Source organism: Erithacus rubecula (genome assembly GCF_903797595.1).
Source record: "Erithacus rubecula genome assembly, contig: SUPER_Z_unloc_5, whole genome shotgun sequence".
NCBI classification, from domain to species: domain Eukaryota; kingdom Metazoa; phylum Chordata; class Aves; order Passeriformes; family Muscicapidae; genus Erithacus; species Erithacus rubecula.
The window spans coordinates 859,536-878,882 of NW_027635819.1; the positions used below are offsets into that span (position 1 = coordinate 859,536).

The 19,347-nt window shown below is 39.6% G+C and overlaps 1 protein-coding gene across 3 annotated transcripts in view; it reads left to right on the top strand.

Moving 5' to 3' along the window:
- Positions 1-283: 283 nt before the first annotated feature.
- The window catches only part of SNX24 (sorting nexin 24), a 121,288-nt gene continuing 102,224 nt past the window's right edge, over positions 284-19,347 (top strand). For 2 of the 3 annotated variants that reach the window (XM_079331607.1, XM_079331606.1), the window contains exon 1: positions 290-415. In XM_079331607.1, the coding sequence (XP_079187733.1) occupies positions 356-415 (60 nt within the window). In that variant the 5' untranslated portion in view covers positions 290-355. Of the gene's footprint in view, positions 421-19,347 lie in introns of all 3 variants that reach the window. The other variant, XM_079331608.1, reaches the window with a different exon arrangement.

Consider the following 19,347-nt stretch of genomic DNA (forward strand, 5'->3'; position numbering starts at 1 on the left):
GGTTGGTCTGGATGATCTCCAGACGTCTCTTCCAACCTAAGGATTCTGCCATTCAGGTTTGAGCTGCGGTGAATTCAGAACTGGATAAATTAATCTCTCGGAAAATTATTTTTTCCCGTCCGTTTTTTGTGTGCTCCGCAGTAGTGGTGCAGCTCCGGCTGAACCAGAAGCCGACGCTGTCGAGCACCGTTTGTTTTAATCCACGTTTTTCCAGGGGAAGCTTCTCCCGCCTCACGCCGGCCGCGCGCGGGGGGCGGGGCCGAGCGCGGCTCCCGCGCCGCCCCTGGCACGTGACGGCGGGTCACGTGAGGGGCGCGCAGATGGCGGCGGCGCCGCTGCGGTGAGGGCAGCCGGCATGGAGGTGTTCATCCCGTCCTTCCGATACGAGGAGAGCGAGCTGGAGCGGGGATACACGGTGAGGTGCGCCGGGGCGGAGCACGCCCGCGTCTCGGGGTCACCATGTGCCGGCGGCCAGCGGGGGCTGCGCTGAAGCTCCGGGCAGGCATCAGCGTGCCGGGTCCGTCCTGCCCTTGCTGCCCAGGCCAGCCCCGACCTGCCCGGCGCGGCCTCGCCCGGACCAGCGCAGCCCGTCCTTGCCCCTCCAGCTCTGTCCAGCTCTGTCCAGCTCTGTCCTGCCTTGCCCCATTCTCCCCATCCCTGCCCTGCTCTTGCCGCGCCCTGCCCTGTTCAGCATTGCCCTGACTAACTCTGCCCTGTGGAGCCATCCCAGCCCTGCTCCGTGCATCCCAGCCCTGGTGTACAGCCCCATTGTCCAGCCCGGCCTCTCCACGCCCAGCCGTGCCCTGCCCGGCGCGGCAGGGACGGTCCCGGCCCGCCGGCCGCCGCTGCCTCCCGCAGCGCTGGTGTGAGGGCGGCAGCGGCTGCGGCCGGCCAGGCAGGAGGGGCAGCTGCTCCCCCGCCACTCGGCCCTGCGGGTCCAGGGCCCGTGCAGGGCCAGGCACGGTGAAGGGGCTGGAGTATCTCCTGCCTGTGGAAAGGCTGCTCATCTTGGAGAATACAAGGAGCAGGGGCGTCTCTGCCATGTGTACTGATGATCTGAATGGACAAAATGGGAACGCCGGACTCTGTGTTGGTCCCCGGTGCCGGGCAAGCATCAGAGCACAGAGAACACTCTTAAACATAAGACAAAACTGGTTTGTTATCATGAGGACTGGCATGGGTTGCCCAGAGGACTGTGAAGTCTCCATCCTTGCAGGTTCTCAAAACCTGCCTGGACACTCTCCTGGAGAGCCAGCTGTATAGATGACCCTCCTTGAACAAGCAGATTAGTCTGCACAAGTTTTAGAGGTCCTTTTTTGTTCCCAGTAGTTTTTTCATCCCACAAAACTGTTGGACAGTAACACATTCACTTGGTCCTGGGTGGGGGCAGATGGCTCAAAACCCAAGATATCTGTCTGAAAGTAGATATTCAAAGCTTGCTTCTTTTATTAAATATATTCATTTATTAGTTAAAAAGAATTGAATCCTAGAAGAACTTGTGGAAGATTAATCCGTGTAGGCATAGTTCCATGAAGCAAGTTCATATTCCTTATGCTTAATGCTGTATATTATTTGGTCCTCACTACTAGCAAATGTTTGCAGGCCTTGCAAAAGTTAAACCACTTTCATTTTATTAATGTGGGGCTGTGATAGCATTCATATTTTTGTCTCTTGGATGAAGTTAAATGTAAGTAAATCCCTACAAGATACCTGTGTCATTTTGGGGACTTGGCTTTAAAACATTTTGCCTGAATGTGATTGAGTGTAATTACAATAGCACGGACTGATCCCACCACATCCTAACTGGGCAGAGTGAAATGACAGAGTGATTTCTAAGATATGCATATTACACAAATGGGATCATGAGACAGATCCTCCTAGAAGCTCTGCCAAGGCACATGGAGGACAGGGAGATTTGAGGCAGCCAGCATGGCTTACCAAGGGTGAGTCCTGCCTGACAGCCTGGTGGCCTTCTCTGATGGAGTGGCTACATCAGTGCATGAGGAAGGGTACAGAAGTATTTTATCTGGACTTCCATAAGGCCTTTGACATGGTCCCCCAACATCCTTCTGTCTAAACTGGAGAGATCTGGATTCTGCAGATCAGCTGTCAGATGCACAAGGATTTGTTGGATGGTCACATCCAGAGGGTGGTGGTCAATGGCTCAGAGTCCCAGTGGACATCAGTGGCAAGTGGTGCCCTCAGGGGTCTGTACTGAGATCAGTGTTATTTAATATCTTCACTAATGACATAGACAAAGGGGTAGAGTGCACCCCCAGCAGATCTGCAGATGACACCAAGCTGAGTGGTGCAGTGACACTCCTGAAGACAGGATGCCATCCAGAGGGACCTGGATAATCTCCAGAAGTGTGTCTGTGGGACGTTAATGAGATTCAGCAAGGCCAGGTGCAAGGTGCTCCCCTGTGCTGGGACAGCCCCTGCCATCAGCCCAGGCTGGGGGATGAAGGCATTGAGAGCAGCCCTGCTGAAGGACTGGGGGTGCTGGTGGGTGAGAGGCTGGACATGACCCAGCCATGAGCACTCACAGCTCAGAAAGCCAAACGTGTCCTGGGCTGCATCCAGAGCAGCGTGGGCAGGGGAGGGAGGGGATTCTGCCCCTCTGCTCTGCTTTGGTGAAACCCCACCTGGAAGGGGTCTGCCACATCCAGCTCTGGGATCCCTAACACAAGAAAGAGGATTGTTAGAATCAGGCCAGAGAAAGGCCACATAAAATGGACCAGAGGCATGGAGCACCTCTGCTTTTCTCTTCAGTGAGGAAAGCCTAAGAGATTTCGGTAGTCCTACCTGAAGAAGAGAGGACTCCAGTGCTCCATTTTTGCAATAAACAGGGCTTTTAAGAAAGATGGAGACTGGCTTTTTAGTAGATCTTGTCAGTAGAACAAGGAGAGTGCTTTTAAACCAAAAGAGGGTAGATTCAGAGACATAAGGAACACAGTTTTTGCAGTGGGGATTGTGAAACCCTGCACAGGTTGCCCAGAGAGGTTTCAGTTGGCCCATCCCTGGAAACATTCAAAGCCAGTTTGGATGGGGCTCTCAGGAACTTGACCTAGATGAAGATGTCCCTGCTCACTGCAGAAGGAGTGGATTAGATGACCTTTAAAAGTCCCTTCTTACTCAGACTGTTATGCAATTCCATTATAACAGAAGTACCACTTTACACAGTTGATCATTTTACTGTTGTCTTTCCCATATGTACTAACTTGTTGAAAATTAAAGTGTTTTGTTGGACTGGAGTGGCTGGAAAAAGGAACTGTCAGAGATTATGCAACTAAGAGCAGAAAAGGATGATGGAAGCAGATAGAAGATTGCTGACATGCTGACTGCCCACCAGCCCAGTCACATGCCTGTGGGTTACAGAGGGTGCCTTCTGCCATTGCAGACAAGCAGCTGTCAAGGGTGGTTTTTTTGGAAGAGTGGTGATGGCTGTCCTTGTGCCTCTGCTAGAAACAGTGAAGGTGGTGACCTGGATGAAATGAGAGACTGAAGAGAGAGCTGCTCCTCTCTGGTGGCTCTGCATTGCAACCATAACATGCTTTCTGACATCCCTGCATTTGTGGTTCCTTATCTTTAGCAGAACAGAATCCAGTTCTGGATGCAGGCTGCTACTGTGTGTTACTTCCTGGAAAGAGAAGACATAGAAGGGATGTTCATCCTTTTCTTTATGGGAATTCATTACCAACTTACTGGTTTGTTTTCAGCTTAAGCCTGTTGTTTCAGATTATTTTCTTTTTTTCCCTGGTGTGGCTAGCCAGCACTTGGAAAGCAGAATGGTCAGAGATCTATCAGTTCTTCAGAGAGGGTGGAAATTACTTGCCGTAGAAAGTAGTTTTCAGAGGGAAAATTACAGTGCAATTAAGAAATAGAAAAGGGGATCTTGACCAGAGATATGAAATATTAGGGACATAAAAGATTAGAAAGAAAAATTAGTGAAAAATCTTGTTGTGCAGTGCTTGAGATTGGGTTCTGTCAGTAAATGGGAAACACAGTTCTTTCAAAAGTGTTTGTTTCAGGAGCTCAGCTTTTCTAAAGCACTATTCGTCTGATAGAAAATCTTGAAAGTCTTTTTCTTCATCACCACACAAAAAAACCGAAAAAAACCCACAGAGTAAACTTGGCACTTGTTCCAGTTCTGTTCGGAGTATACATAAAATGATGAAACACAGAATATGGAAAGTGTCAGTTTTCTTGGTGGACAATTAAATTTCATTGTCAGTTTAAATTGATGACACTAGCTTCTAAACTATTGAGCCTGTGCTAATAAATGCAACAGTTGTTCATAATTTGGCAGTGAATGACCTTTAAATGTAGGCGCTTACTAAGGATGTCCCTAGAGAACAATTCAACTTCGAAATGACACCCACGTGTTCTTGTTGTCATTTAAATATGCTCCCTTTGTCAATAACAGAATAATAAATACTAGTTAGATTTCTAATGTTGATTCAGATCCCAGGAAACTTACTGAATAAATTAGTGTACATTTGATTTATATTGACCAAAAAATTTTTACAGTGGTATATTGCAGGTCAAGGTGACATACATTTAAATGTGCTGTAGAGCAGAGGGCATACTTGACTGACACAAATGCTTACTGCATTTTTAATTAACACTTCCAATGCTACTTTCCAAATTGCTCTTGGAGTTGCAAATGTAGAAGCAAGATCTGACATGTAACATCAAAAACTAATGTGGGTTTTTTGAAAATCCATTGGCTTTACCTCCATAGAAGCAGCAGTTTAATTACAAGGCTGTACTTCTTTCTATGGAAGTATCAAACCACAAGGATCTAAAGTTTGGTATACTTTATGCATTTTAGCATTCTTTACTGTTAAAATAAATGTATATAGAGTCAAAATGGGAAATTTTTAGTTGTTCTTCCATGAAAACCTAGAATAAGCCATAATATCAAGCTATAAAGAAGTAATAAATTTTTTAGTTACAAAGTATGGAGGGAATAATTATGAGTTTGCATTAAAAGGTTTCAAAGTATTACGGTTCTAGCCCTTTCACAGTCACTTTTCTAGACTGTGTAAACTTGGTAGTTTTTAAAAATCGAACAGATTTTGAGTGCTTTGAGTATGAAATCTGCCTGTGTGAAGACTACTTGCTTACCAGTCGGGCTTTTGTAAGCTCACCATGTATTAACCTTGTGTCACAAGTACTGTTGAAATCAGTGACACACCAAGTTCAAGGAAGTTAAACAGAAGTATGTGATCTGTTAGTTCTAATTAGAGTTTTTTTACAGTCTTTAGTGTCTTCATAGAAGGTTTTTAAGTGTCCTGGTTTCTCTAAAAGGGAAACAGCATAGGTCTTTACAGATGCATTTCTCTTCTGCAGGAATGGTGAAGATAATTTGAGAGATGTCAGTGATTCTGTAATGCCAGAAAAATGCTATTTTGATCATTGGTTTTGGTGGGTTTGATGTTCCAGTGAAAGTGCATGTGTTAGGCGGAAAAAAAGAATTGGTAATTTGAGACAGATACTTTCTTTTTTTTTTTTTTTTTTTTTTTTGAGTGAGTAACTTGTGCATTTGTCAGCAGTGATGATTAAATTTCTTTCCTTCAATCAGTTTTCCTGTTTGACAGACTTTGTCAGTGATATGAAACTAACCACTTAGTATGCAATGGGAACTTGAAGACAAAGAATTTTGCAGTGCATGCAATGGCAGCCAAGGCAGAAACTAGGAACAGGTAAAACCAAGGTGAAAACTGGCTGAATTTGTACACAGAGAACAGATAGAGCTGTAGAGCAAACAGATGGAGACTTGTAGCTCCAGTGATCTCCAGTTGCTGTGGTTCCCCTGATTCACATAGATTCAATCATGGAATTTTGTTGGAAAGGGCCATGTAAGATTTTTCTGCGCAGGAAATACCTTCTGCTTTATTTGTGATGGGAGGGTCAACAGCTAAGTAGAGAAGCAGCTGCATGATTCCCTCTATCAATTTCCCATCTGAAAGAGCAAAAGTTGACACAATCTGTCAGTATGCTACAACTGCAAAGCATCAATTATCTGTCTCACAATATCTACTGGTTTGCAGTTTTAATGAGGAATTTGCATTTTCAGAAAGATTGGCGGTAGCAGGACATTCAGACATGGATCACAATAATGGTGTGTTTGAATTCCAGTGTATCTCTAAGAAGTTTTAGTGACAAAATTTTGTTAGTAATGTAATGCTACCAGTGAAATTATTTCATGAGAGAATTCGTGCTTAACTGCTCCTGGTGATGTTTCCAGATAGCATCAAGTAATGATAATCTTGTCCACAAAGATAGTGTTAAATGTATCAGTACATTCTTCATAGTACATTAGTACATTTTTCACTATCCAGGAGTGAGAGTACACCAGGCTTTAAAGTGCAACATGAGGGAAGATGAAATAGATTTCTCCGTTTTTCTTACTGTAGTGTGATTCTGATTGGTCTTTGAATTTTTTAGCACCATCTAGCACTGATGTAATTAATTCCAGGTTTAATTGATAATTACCATTGGTATGGCATTTATTAAGTTATCTTTGAATTTCACTGTATGATACCTAAGAGGTGCTTCAGTGCAAAGTGCTTGGTGGGATAACTTCAGTGCTGCATTTGGGTACAGTGGAAATACTTGGTTTAGGTGTGGACCATGGAAATGTGCTAATGGAGGCTTTCAAGCCACCATATTCTGAATACTTTTGCTATCAGTAGCTTTTTTTTTTTTTTTTTTTTGCATTTACAGGAATTATGTGAGGACTTGTATCAACTTTTCATTTTCAGTTTTCTGCAAGTCTGAAATTTTTGTGGTTTGGGGAAGCCTAAAATAGCATTTTGGAGAGCAGTCTGTGAGGGGATTTTAAAGACAGTGTTGCCATTTCTTTTGAAAGTGGCATTATATTTTTAATAGAAAATGAAAGGAGAAGTTTATGTAGCCTGTTAATACACTTATTATGAGATGTCATGGTGATAAGTCTTGAAACTACAGCATGAATACCTTCTTCCTCTGAGCAGTCATTTTTAAATTAATAATTCAACCTATATATTGTGCTATAAAATTCACATTTCGTAAACCAGTAAGTGTTGTAAGGTAGGTTTGTTTGGTTGGGTTTTTTTTTTTTTTTTTAAATAATGTGTTTGGGGCACAACAATCGATGTATACTTTCAAGCATTGAAAAAAGATGAGGCAAAAGAGCATACCATGGGCAAGGAGCACCAAGTCCACACCAGGTTCAAAACAATGAATATTACTTCTCCATCCTCTGTTGGTGCAGTGAGAGCTCCACCTCTCGTTCAAAAAAACTTCAGTTCTAGGAGTGTATAAATAGGAAATGTGAGAAGATTATTTTGGTTGAATTTGCTCTCAGTGTAGGGTACTGACTATGGTAAGCCATTTATGAGAAGTGACAGCCAAACCTCCACTGCAGCCTGCATCTAGTATATTATTTATTTAGATGTCACAATGTTTGTGACATCACCAGGGCCTCTCTGAGGCAGTTGTGGAATAATGTACATGCTACAGAGTTTGAAAAGTCACTCTTGAATGGGGCTGCATACACTTGATAATAGTTGTTTCTTGATGACGTGCTATGAAAGGCATTGCATATCCAAAAAAGTACTCTTAGTATTCGAGTACTTAATTCTTTAATGGAGTGAAAACAGTGTAAAACTTCTGTGAAAGTCTTCTGTTCCACTAGGCTACCTTGAAAATGGGAAGGTAAGAATTACTGATCATTATTTTATTTTTTATATTTCTTGTCTCTCCTGTAATTGATTCATTTTTAATAAATGGAGCCCCTTTTTATACCAGAGCAGGAGGTATTCAAGTGCAGCAGTATCTTCACATTGGAAAATAATGAAATCTAAAGCTTTCCTTATAATCTTTTACAAAAGGATAAACAAAGTCTTGATTAAGTAATGAAATAATGAATTGTTCAGCAGCAAGTCTGCATTGATTACAGTACACTACTTTTATGAAAAAGGACCATATGTGTTGAGAAATACAGCTAACTACCTCTTCTTCTGGTTTTGCACAGGACTCTTTCTTTGTGCATAGATTCCCTTCTCTACTTTTTGTTGGGTAATCAAGTTCTTACAAGGAATAGGATTCCCTGATCATGAGTCTTACTTGCAGTTGATCTGTGAAGGTAATTGCTATCTGACTTCCTTGTTCTTTTAAGATGTGGAGGAAAAAAAAGGTAATATGCCTTCAGTTTAATAATAAATTAATGATTTAGTAAATGGTAAGAATGTAATAAAAGTCTTAGCTTTACTTTAAATATGTGAAGAAATGGATATTCGGGAAAAAATGCGCATCAACATTGGATGTGAAAGTTATGCCATTATAGAATCAGAAAACATATTAGCCTATTATTTTTCTGAATTGTTCAAAATTCTAAGAAACATTATCTCGTGTAATGGCATACTTCTTGTAAAACTTCAAAATGTTTTATTCTTACAAACAAGATGGAGAACATTTGAAAACTGGTTTCTAATTAGAGATTCATTGTCTCATTGAAAGCCAAAGACCTGCTTTCTGGATTTATGTTCTAGTGAGGGAGCACAAAAGTCAGTAATTAGTGAAAACCTCTATTTTTGGTGCTGAATGGCAAACACCAAAGGCCTTTCCTTTTGTTGAGTGCTCAGAATGTGGATGGGGCTATGTGGTTGGTAAGAATGGCATCCTCACACCATTGCCTCTGACATGGTAACTAGAAAGCTCAAGTAGATTCTGAAGTATGGCTGAGTTTGGGGTGGATTTTTTTTGTTGTTTGGTTTGGTGTTCAATGTTTGGGTTTTTGGGGTTTTTTTTGTGGGTTTTGTTAGGGGTTTTTTATTTAAAATTTCCTTTTCATATTTGTTCTCTCTATCAAAATGTATTCCTCATTTTGGATTTGTCTTCCCTTGTCAGAAATGTTTCAATATCGGACATCCAAGTTTTGCCATGAATTCCTATTGCTATTTGAGAAGAGAGAGTGAATATTTTTATGTGTCTTTTAAAATAATTCAGTGACAGCTTGATGAGAGTGTTATTTCAGAAAGTAATTTTCTCCTTTCAAATAACCCAGTCCTTATGTTGACCTAAATTAGAGGTTAAATATACTTTGTAAAAAGTTCAGCATTTGTGGCAAAATCATCTTTTAATGTTTTATTTTTTTCTACCTACTTTATCTGGAAAATAAGGAGAATGTGATAATGGGGATTAGAAACAGTTTTAAGGTTCTTGTTAGAATAAATTTCTCTATGTGCATTTAGTCTTCATATTTGGTTTTTTCCTTTCCTGGTTTGTATCTAATTGCAGCTTTAGAAAACCTTTAAACATAGTTTTAAGTGTGAAAAAATGTGGTACTATCTGGTTCACAGTATAGAACTCTAAATTGGAACTGATTTTTTTTGTCTAGCCAGTGGGAGAAAGTAGGAAATTTATTCTAAAAAAAATTGTTCTGTAAGCTAAGAAAAGGTGACTAGAAGTTTGGTACTTAAACCATGAAAGTCACTGTTGTTTGCTTTTGTTCCTCTCTCTCCTCTCTTTCCTCTCTCTCTTCTCCATTGTGGATGTTAGCATTACTCTTCTTGAATGGTCAGGATAATACCGCTAACACAAGACTTTCCAAATTGACTAAGTATTTAAATAATATGTTGTGTGAACTAATAAAGAAAATGTTCGTTTTGTGTCTAGGAAAGAAATGGTAATGTACTGCACATTCAAAGCTATTTTTTGCTACTAAATTGTCAAAAATTGCTGATTTGAAAGGGGGTAAAAACCTTCTTAAAGTAATCACAGATACAACTGTTATCTGTTACAGGCTAAGAACTTAATGCCCTATTGCTCAAATGAGTTTTTACAATAACGAGATAACTATATCACACTCCTAAGTGAAAAGCTCATGAACTTGCCTGCATGGTTATTTCCAACCTCCACTCTTGTAACAAGCTCCCAAAGTTGCTGCTTATAAAAGTGGAAAATGGACCTGATAAAAATGTTTAGTCTGCACGGCTGTGTTTTATTTATCATATCACAAAAGAACAATGTTTTGTTGCATCATGGTCAAAATAGAAGCGACCTTGCTTGTTCATGAGTGCTCAAAGCCTAGAGATAAGAGGCAAAGTAATAGAGTACAATAGAAAGAGTGTAGTGTAATTATTTGTGGCTTGTCAAGTGAAGCCCTTTCAGGCCCCAAGTGATTCAAATCTGGGAACTCTGCACAATTCTGTACACTAACCATAGCCAGCATCAGAGAAATCTCACCCAGCTTCTCCGACAGTGCTGAAATTGCATCAGTTTGTCATGCACTGAGCATGCCAGCTCCACACAATATCATTTGCTTGCAAATGGGCCTGGCCCCAACGCCCTGAGACACATTCTTTGGTATCTGACTCTTGGCCTGTGATTTGTCATGTCTCTAGTGCTATCGGCGTAAAGTAATTTTAATAGATTCTGATGGTTTGCTTCTGGAAGGTAAAGAATGCAATACAGATATTGTGTCAGGTAGCTTTCTATGGCATGTAGTTTGGTGGAGGCCCTCATGATGGTGATAGCCAAACAAAGAGTATGAAGAAATGAGAACCCTATTTTGAATAGTATTTAACACTGTCCTTCTCAGCACCCCACTGTGGACATCCTTGCTAACTCAGCAGGTCCAAGAAATTAGCAGCTCACCAAAGCAGTGTTATTTGTGCAGTTATTTATGGATGAGAGATACAGCAGGAAAACCGTGGCTTTTTTTGTCCCTATCTAAAAAGGGCATAAAATGTGTAAAGATTTTAATTCGTTTCCAAGAAGTAAATTGGTTATATATTGTTTTGGTGTTTACCTTTTTTATAATTTGTTTGAAGTATTAATACTTTCTACATAAAATCCCTGGGTTTTTTAGCAAGTATGTTATATAATACTGTAAAAAAAGAAATTAAAAGTCTTGTGCACTTTATTCTAACATGTTCTCTTTTATAAAATCGCATAAATATAGCCTAGAAGATTCCTGAAGAGCTCCTTCATAGATTTTAATTGATGTATTTATTTGACAATGATTTCATTACTAAATCTTCGTTTGTAATTGTTTTGTTACACTGTGAAGTAAATATGTGGCATTTTTTTACTCTTCCTTTGACATAACTGAGATGAGATTATTTTGCCATTGACAACTCTGATCTTTGCATCATTTTTTTCAGCTGACTTCCTTAATTGATTACTACTTTGGTGTTGGAGCCTGCAGCATAGCTCTCCAGAATTCTGCTGACACCAATCGATTAATGTGAAGGTGTTAGTTAGTGATTTCATCTAAGAAACATTCAAAACCATGTCAGTAATCGGTTCTTAAAAACTGCCAGATCATTGGATTCTGTTATTTTGAACATGTTAGTTTGAGTTAACAAGGATTTCTCTGGAGAGACAACAACAAAAAGACAAGACAAAACAAAAACAACAGAAAGCTCCAATCAGAAAACCCAAACAAACTAACAAAAAAAACCCCAAAACCAAAAAACAAAAAATAAAAGAAAAAAACCCAACAAAAGCAAAAATAACAACAGCAACAACAAAAACACACCTTGAAGTGAGTCTTCTGGAAAGAACAGATTTTATTCAATTTTATATTAACACAGTATACATGCACATGCCTTAATATTTAAAAAACTGTTTTAAAATATGTTCTTATTAATATTTAAAGTATCTCTGAGGAATTTATAAAAATGCTTCACCACAAACTATTTCTTTTTATGTTTACCTGGGGAATTTTTGACAGCAGTGTAACTCTGAGCACCCCGCTAGCAAGTCTGTGTAAGTCTGCTATTTCCTTTCCTGCAGCAGCTTTCACATTTGCTTAGCAGCTTTGCATAGCTAAGCAAATTTTTATAATGAGCCTGCATTTCTTTCCTTTACTGAACATATTTTCTTAAATTTGTTCATAAAAATAGTGTTGTTTTATACAATTCCTCAGAATAATTCTGTGTTATGACCAGAACTCACTGTTCAATACTGCACATAAGGAGGAAGAAGTAATGTTTCTTTTTAAACTTGATGTTAACTTTTGGAAAGCATATTTTGCTTATATTTCTTGGTGAAGTTTTATGTAGGATGACTTTTTAAAACAACGTAGATTTTTACAGTGTACTATGCTTTGCTACTTGTGCATCAGTAAAACATGTCTACCTAGAGGTAGTTGTGTAGAGTACAAGTTAGTTAAATCCAGTGAGCATGCTGTTATCACAGGCTTTGTTTGTACATCAAGCAACCTAAATCAGTTGCCTCTACACCAATATCAAAACCAACGAAGTACTGTGGTCAGTAAAATATCCTTATATTCACATGGGGTTGAACTTAGATGGGTATGTGTACACATATTTATGGGTGCAGATACACAGAAACATACATATATCAACACTGGAGGGGTTTATTGGGTTGTAGTGCTGAAGGGTCTGTTCGAATTCCAGTATGACTTGATGTTTTAGTGATGTGGATGATGGAATGATAGCATCTTTATTTAAATTTGCTATCGACACCAGACTGTGAACATGCTGGAGAGCAAGAATGGAATTTAAAATAATTTTGTTAAGTTAGAAAGTTTATTTAAGAAGGGAAAATGGGGTGCTGACTCAATAGGAACTGGTGCTAAGGTGTTGTATTTGTCAAAAAATAGTCAATTACATGGAGTAACATCTAAAAGATTAGGCAACTGTTATTCCTGAAAGGATCTGGGGGTTATCGTGCATCACAGGATGGCCAGACCACAAGGCAAATACCTATTGGGGTTTCAAAAGATGAGTGTAACAAAAAGGTCAATGATGTGGAGTCTCTTTTAAGAGTGGAGTAGTGTGTCCTGTTTTAGGTACTGCATGCTAAGAAACATGCAAGTGTATGAGAAAAAGTGTAGACAAAAGAAGGCAACATAGGAGCACATACAGCAAGTTACATGGCTTTCTAGATCTTTTCTGGATCTAAAGGAGATCTTTAGATTGAAAACAAAACAGAAACAAAAGTAGGAACCATGTGACAATCCCAAGTAACAAAAAGCTGTTAAATAACAGATCTTTTCTGTCCTGTCCACCAGAAGTACAGGGGTAATTGTGAAATGGTGCTGAATCCTAAAGATACTAGAGCACCAGAACACTCTTCAGGGTATAGAAGCTTTGTCTGTATGAAGCTTGGAAGTTTCTGCCAAGAGTAAGAAGTATCGTTGGCCCTGCTTGGAGACAGCAGGAAGAGCCAGGTAATTCCAAGAAACATAGAGCTCCTTTTTTGAGCCCCCCCTTCACATTCATCTTTTGCATTATTTCAAAATTTTTGTTGGTATCTATTCCCTAATCTTTTATCTCTTAGAAACTCAGTGGCTTTCAAAAACTCTTAAATAAGAGTCCACACAGAGTAGTTCTTTATCTTTTCCTGGGACATGTAGAGGCATCTCATAATGGAACGGCTGCTGCAACAATTATGAGCTTCTCCAGCTCTGTTTCTTCATGCAAGACAAAAGACATAATTTGTTGATTTGCCCAGGTGTTCCTGGGAGGTAAAAATTCCAGCTTTTTCCTCTTGGCTGATATTCAGTAAAGCGTTTGCATTTGGTGTGTGACGTGTTTAGTGCTTCAGAATCGAACTGCATATATCTGGTTCCATAACTGTAAATGTACACAGCAATGAAGGGAGGTTCAGAACATCAGGGCTGACATGTCCCTCTATAAACTAGTCAAAAAACTGCAAAAATTCAGTGCTACTCTTACTTCAGTCAGTATGCCTCTTCCTGTGCATAGTATTTGCCACAAAATGAAAGTATTTTTAAGTGCTTAACTTGCTAGATGTGTGGCATTTTAAGAGGTGACTGGACTGGTGACTTACTTGTGAAGCAGAAAGCAGTGCAGGGACAGGAGGGTTGGGACTCCCGTCAGAGGCTTGGGTCTCTAGTCCCAGTTCTGCTCACAGATATGTTTCATCTCAATCCTGTCTCATCTGAAGGGCATGAGGATAGACTACAAGATAGATGTACAAGGTAGAAAGGTCTTCAGGTTTACTAAATGACACAAATAACAGAAGAGCAAGCAATTTGTGCTGTTTACTCCAAAGTGTTTTCAGGAGCTGATGAAAAATTGTACTTTCAAAGATTATTTCAGAGGGATTTCTAGGGAACAATTTTTTGCCAAATTATATACCTTATCTGCAGAACTTACTGTAGATAGCACCTAGTCTTGCGTTTGATTAATGAATTATGTACATATTTTTAGTTTTGTGGGAAGAATTGCTGCTTTGTCAGTTTTTGCTCAAGCATCAGCATTATCTCCATTTCCCAATCTTTCTTGCATGTTCACTGGTAATATAGTCCTAGTCTCTTCCCCAGTGCAGGAGGCATGATGTGATGACTCTCAGTAGTGAATTCTTGTTTGCATTTTCACATGTGCTTTCTGTTGGGCACTACTATGATACATTCCATGATGTGATGGTGTGCTTTGCCAGAAGTTAAAGACAACAATGCCAAAGAATAATGCTCCATCACTTGCCATTTTAGTTCTGTCTTTCTACTCTTAGCTACTCAGATAGTTCAGCTTCATTCTTGATTTATGTAATGCATTTATTGCCCGTGTTTAGATGTTGCTTTTTACCCTTCACACCATGGAAATCATAAAAAAAAAATCTTCTGCAGTTTCAGCAAAAATAGTACCTTGAAACATAAGGCTTGGTGGAAAATATTGGATGCACAGCAGTATGATGATGTTCCACAGTTCTCAACACTAAATGGAAACCTCTCATATTTCACTGCTATCTTTGTCATTAGCTGGGAGTTTGATGCTAAGTGATTTAAATATCCATAGTATGCAAGAATCGTGGTCATTGACAAGGCATATGATTACAGTGATTTTTTATTTATTTTTTTTTTTTACTTCTCATGGCTCAAATAGGCTGTTTCTATACTTCTCAAGGTAACAGGGTAAGGTTATGCTGGGCACATGATAAGCAGGCAACACGAGTTGGCATGTACTAGGTCCCCAGTTGTTAACCCATTTTTACGTCCTACATTACAAAAATTTTTAATTTCTTGTTTGTAGACAGTAAAACGTGATTCAATATGCAATTTGTGAGCAGACTTGCAGAAAAGCATTGAGAACTAAATTGTCATTCTCCAGAGAATACAAGTTTGTAGCCAGGTAAGCTGTCTTATGACTGGCATATATTGACTGTCAGCCTTTCAGAGGCCCCAGCGCTGGATCCTGCAAGCACTGGAGATGCCAGATTTCACTTGTTTACCCACTAACCTCCTTCTGAGTGTTTTTAACCCGAGAGCTCTGTGCATGCATGGACTACTCAGCTGCTGGATGGAGAGCAGTGAAACAAGGTGCCGTGAAAGCATACTCAGAAAAGGAGCTGAGGAGGGAAATCCCCAAGTCAGCCAGATTTGGTTTTGTACCCGTGCAGTCAAACAATAATTTTGCACTTCTGTACAGGAATCAGGGTTTTGAAACTAAAAGAGGTGAAAGCTGTAGTTCAATCAGTTAGCCTTCTCTTGTAGTGGTATGTTTGGTACTGAAGCTGGCTTGGCAATAGCTTTGGCATTGCACTATTTTCTGCTACCAAGGAGAGGGAGTTGAGGTTCCCAATAGACTTGGGGCCCTTTTCTGGTATAGACAGCTTGAAAATGTAAAATGTGTTCTTGCATAGAATCAGGAAATTGTTTGGATTGGAAGAATTTGATTTAAAAATCATCTGATCCAACTCTCTACCATGGGCAGGGACACCTTTCATTAGATCACAGCACCTGTTTTAGTGTCTAACCACCCTCATCATAAAAAATTCTTCCTTGTTTCCAATCTAAATTTACATTCTTAAATTATGACTTAATGCTGCCACTTGCCCTGTCACTACAAACCTCAGTAAAAATTAGCCTGTATCCATCTTCCTTGCGAGCCCCCATTACATATTGAAAGGCCACAAAACAATTTCCCTGGAGCCTTCTTGTCTTGGGCTGAACAATCTGTTTTCCTTTACAACTCTTCACAACAGGGATGTTTCAGCTCTCTGGTCAGTTCTGTGTCCATTCTCTGGACTTGCTCCAACAGATTCAAGTCTTCCATGTCACTGAGGATTCAAGCACTTTGGGTGGAATCTTGCCAGAGCAGAGAGGGAGAATCTCCTCTTCCTCCCTGCTGACCATGCTGCTTTTGATGCCAATGCAGCTGGCTTTCTGGGCTGTAAGCACACTCTGCTGGGTCGTGCACAACTTTTCATTCACCAGTAGCCCAAATCCTTTCCTGCCACTCTGCTCTCAACCCATTCATTCTCCAGTCTGTGTTGATACTGAGGGTTAACCAAATCTATGTTTGCTCTTGACCATGTTGAATTTCATAATGTTCGTGTGGACTCACTTGTCAGGCCTGTCAAAGTCCCTCTGGATGACATCCCTTCTCTTCAGCAAATGAACTGCACTGCTCAGCTTGGCTCAGTTTTGTGTTTAGAGGGCACTTGCAAGGCCTGGGATCAAGCATGAGCAAGACCAACTACAACAATGGTAGAACATTTGCTCAATGAATAAAGCAAAGATCTTGAGGAATAAGTTTTTAATTATCACTTGAGGTAAGCCAAATGGGATTGATTAAATGAACAGGATTATTTCTTGAATTCTGTGACTTTGGAGTTCTTGTCTTTCAATCTCAATGGTTGTGTTGTATTTCTTTTGACAGAATAATGTCTAAATTTATACTTTACAGTGAATGTTGTAGTACTCAGTCTTTCAGTGAAAACAATAGAAAAGTTCACTGTATAGTTTGGGGAAAAAACAGCTGAGTTACAGGCTTCTTAAATGTTTCATAGCATGTCACTGTTGGTTCCTTTTTTATTCTTTTTATTCTCCTTTGTGTAACATTGTAAATATTTAACTATGACTCCCAAAATAAAATCTCTCTTAAATGCTGAGCTCCTGTTGAAGGCTCTAGGGATTTGGTGTACTAACTTAGAACTGGTTGAATGCATTTTAGAAATAACTTGTGGCTATAATTATTTGCTTCAACAGCTTGACTAGTGGTCAGAGGTAAGAGCCAGGGTGCAGAGTCAGCCTGCTGGTGGCCACTGAAACAACTGGACGTCTGGTTTTTTCCTCTGGACCTGGAGGCTATCTCAGCTACTCCTGAGCAGCCTTTTTTGTAAGCTCCTTGTATGAGCACACATGGAGCAACATTGGACTGACTTAGTTTAGATGCAGTGGAAACTTGCAGTAATTACAGAATATTCCTTTTTAATTAGCAGAAGTTTTGAAGCAGAGAATTGCTTAAGCTTTCTAAGCAAAGGCTTTCCTCAGAAGAGGGAATCAGCACTGTTTTGTCTTGCTAGGTTGGTGGAATTAGTCCTAGATGAAGATGTTTAGCTTAATTTTGCTGTTTCCTTGTTCTTGATTCTAGCTGGGTTCTGATCCAAGTATGTGTATGTGAGTTTAATTTATATATTTATAAATACAAGAGAACAATTAGCACTTCAAATGAACAGCCATGCCCTTCTTTTACTTTCCTGCTAATCTACTCATATTAGTACTAAGATCTTATATAGATTCACCTACAGCATTAAAATAATAAAATAATGTATTAGGTTATAAATTGGTTGTGTTATAGAGCACTATTGATTACCTCACTTATTAATTGGGCATTAAAGCAGGCAGTATTGAGACAATTAATTAAATGCTCTTGTGACTTGCTTTTTATGTACAAAATAAAAAGAGTAACAAGCAAAATATGAATCATGGGGGCTTGTAATTCCCATTCATGTTCAATTGTGAATATACAGAAAGTATACACTTTTCTCATTTAGAAACATCCAGTACACTAAAGTTTGTTTCTATTGGGTGGTTTTTAAGTTGTTTTTTTTTTCTTTAATTAAAATTCTTCATAATAATATGGTTTTCAGCTATTGATATTTAGCGTTCTTTTCAAGCCATTTACTTGATAATTTTTGGTGCTTATAATAGCAAGTGGAATTAAGGTTTAAAAGGCCATAGCAAGCACTGGAGGATTTGTGCCTCTGCTGAGTTACTGTATTAGTAATTCTGTAGCTTGGATAAGTTCTCCATGCCCAGCCTGAGGGTTGTCCATGTAAGTTAGCTCAGGTTCAGTCCTTGGAGTGATGGCTCTTGTCAGTTTGAGTCTTTGCTGGGGTCCCTAACAGACCAGTAGGGGTCACTCTATGCCTTGAATTTAGGGAACACGTTGGTAATTTTAATTAGTCTTTTTAATTGCATATGCTAGCACAATTGAAGAAATCCTAGAGAAGAATTCTACTCATTGCTTATTAAATTACTGGTTTTTCTTTGAGTTAGGAGAATCTGTTCAAAGCATGTCCATTAGTTAACATTTATAAGCTAACTGTGAAGCATGGCTACATCACAGGCTGGAAATCTAATGATACAGTTTCAGAAGAGTCTTTGAGAAAGACTTCAAAGTTTGTTGAAACAGAGTGTGCTGAAGAGAAAGGGATTCTTGTTGGGGTTACTGTATTCCCATGCCCCAACTCAATAAAAGAGGCTGGAAAATCTGGCAAGACAGGTGCCACATGAATGCTTCAATAATGTATTCTTCCATTTCTCTGAAAGTCAAACTTTAAGGACGTTTTTTAAACTCTAGCAGAAGCATTTGTGTGTCTGCTAAATGAAATAGATGGGTCAAGATATCCTGGTCTTCTAAGTCAGGCAGTTAATTGTGCAGCTAGTTGATGATCAATGTGGTCACTTCAAACCAATATATAAGATCCATCTGTTTCCAGTTTTTCTGTAGTGGCAGTGTTGTGAAATATCTTTTTCTCCTTCTGTCTTCTAAAATCTCTATCTTGGGATTTAAAATGTTTTCCATATAAGATTGAAGAAAGCTGAAAGCATCTTAGTGCTTGTGAAAGGACGTAATCCTTTCTTAAATGGGACATTTATCCAGTTTTAAGTTAAATACTGAGATTTGTACTTTATAATACTTTCTTTACTAAATTTTTTTAGTGAGGGGTGTGTTGCCCATTTTAATGGAACTAGCTATGCTCCTTATATTCCTATCCTTTCCATGGCCTCCTCTTCCAGACTTATTGCAGTAGTTTATGTACTTGTGCTTTTCTGTGCTACAGTTGTGTGTGAGCTCAGGTCTTATTTCAAAAGTGTTGGTAGTCATGGAGAATCTTCAATGTGAGTGATCTGTGGGAAAAGCCCAGCAAAAATCACTCCTATCTGGTGGTTTAGCTGAAATCCAGGACCTGAGAGTTCAGTTTCTGACTCAGGCAAGTCACAGTCATCTGGTAGTTTGCTTCAGAAAAGCATGGATAATCATGTGGAGTCAGGTGAAATTGAGATAAAGAGTAAGAATATATTTGTAATATTCATGATCTTTGCTTCAGAGGTTGCCTGTAAGGATAAAGTGA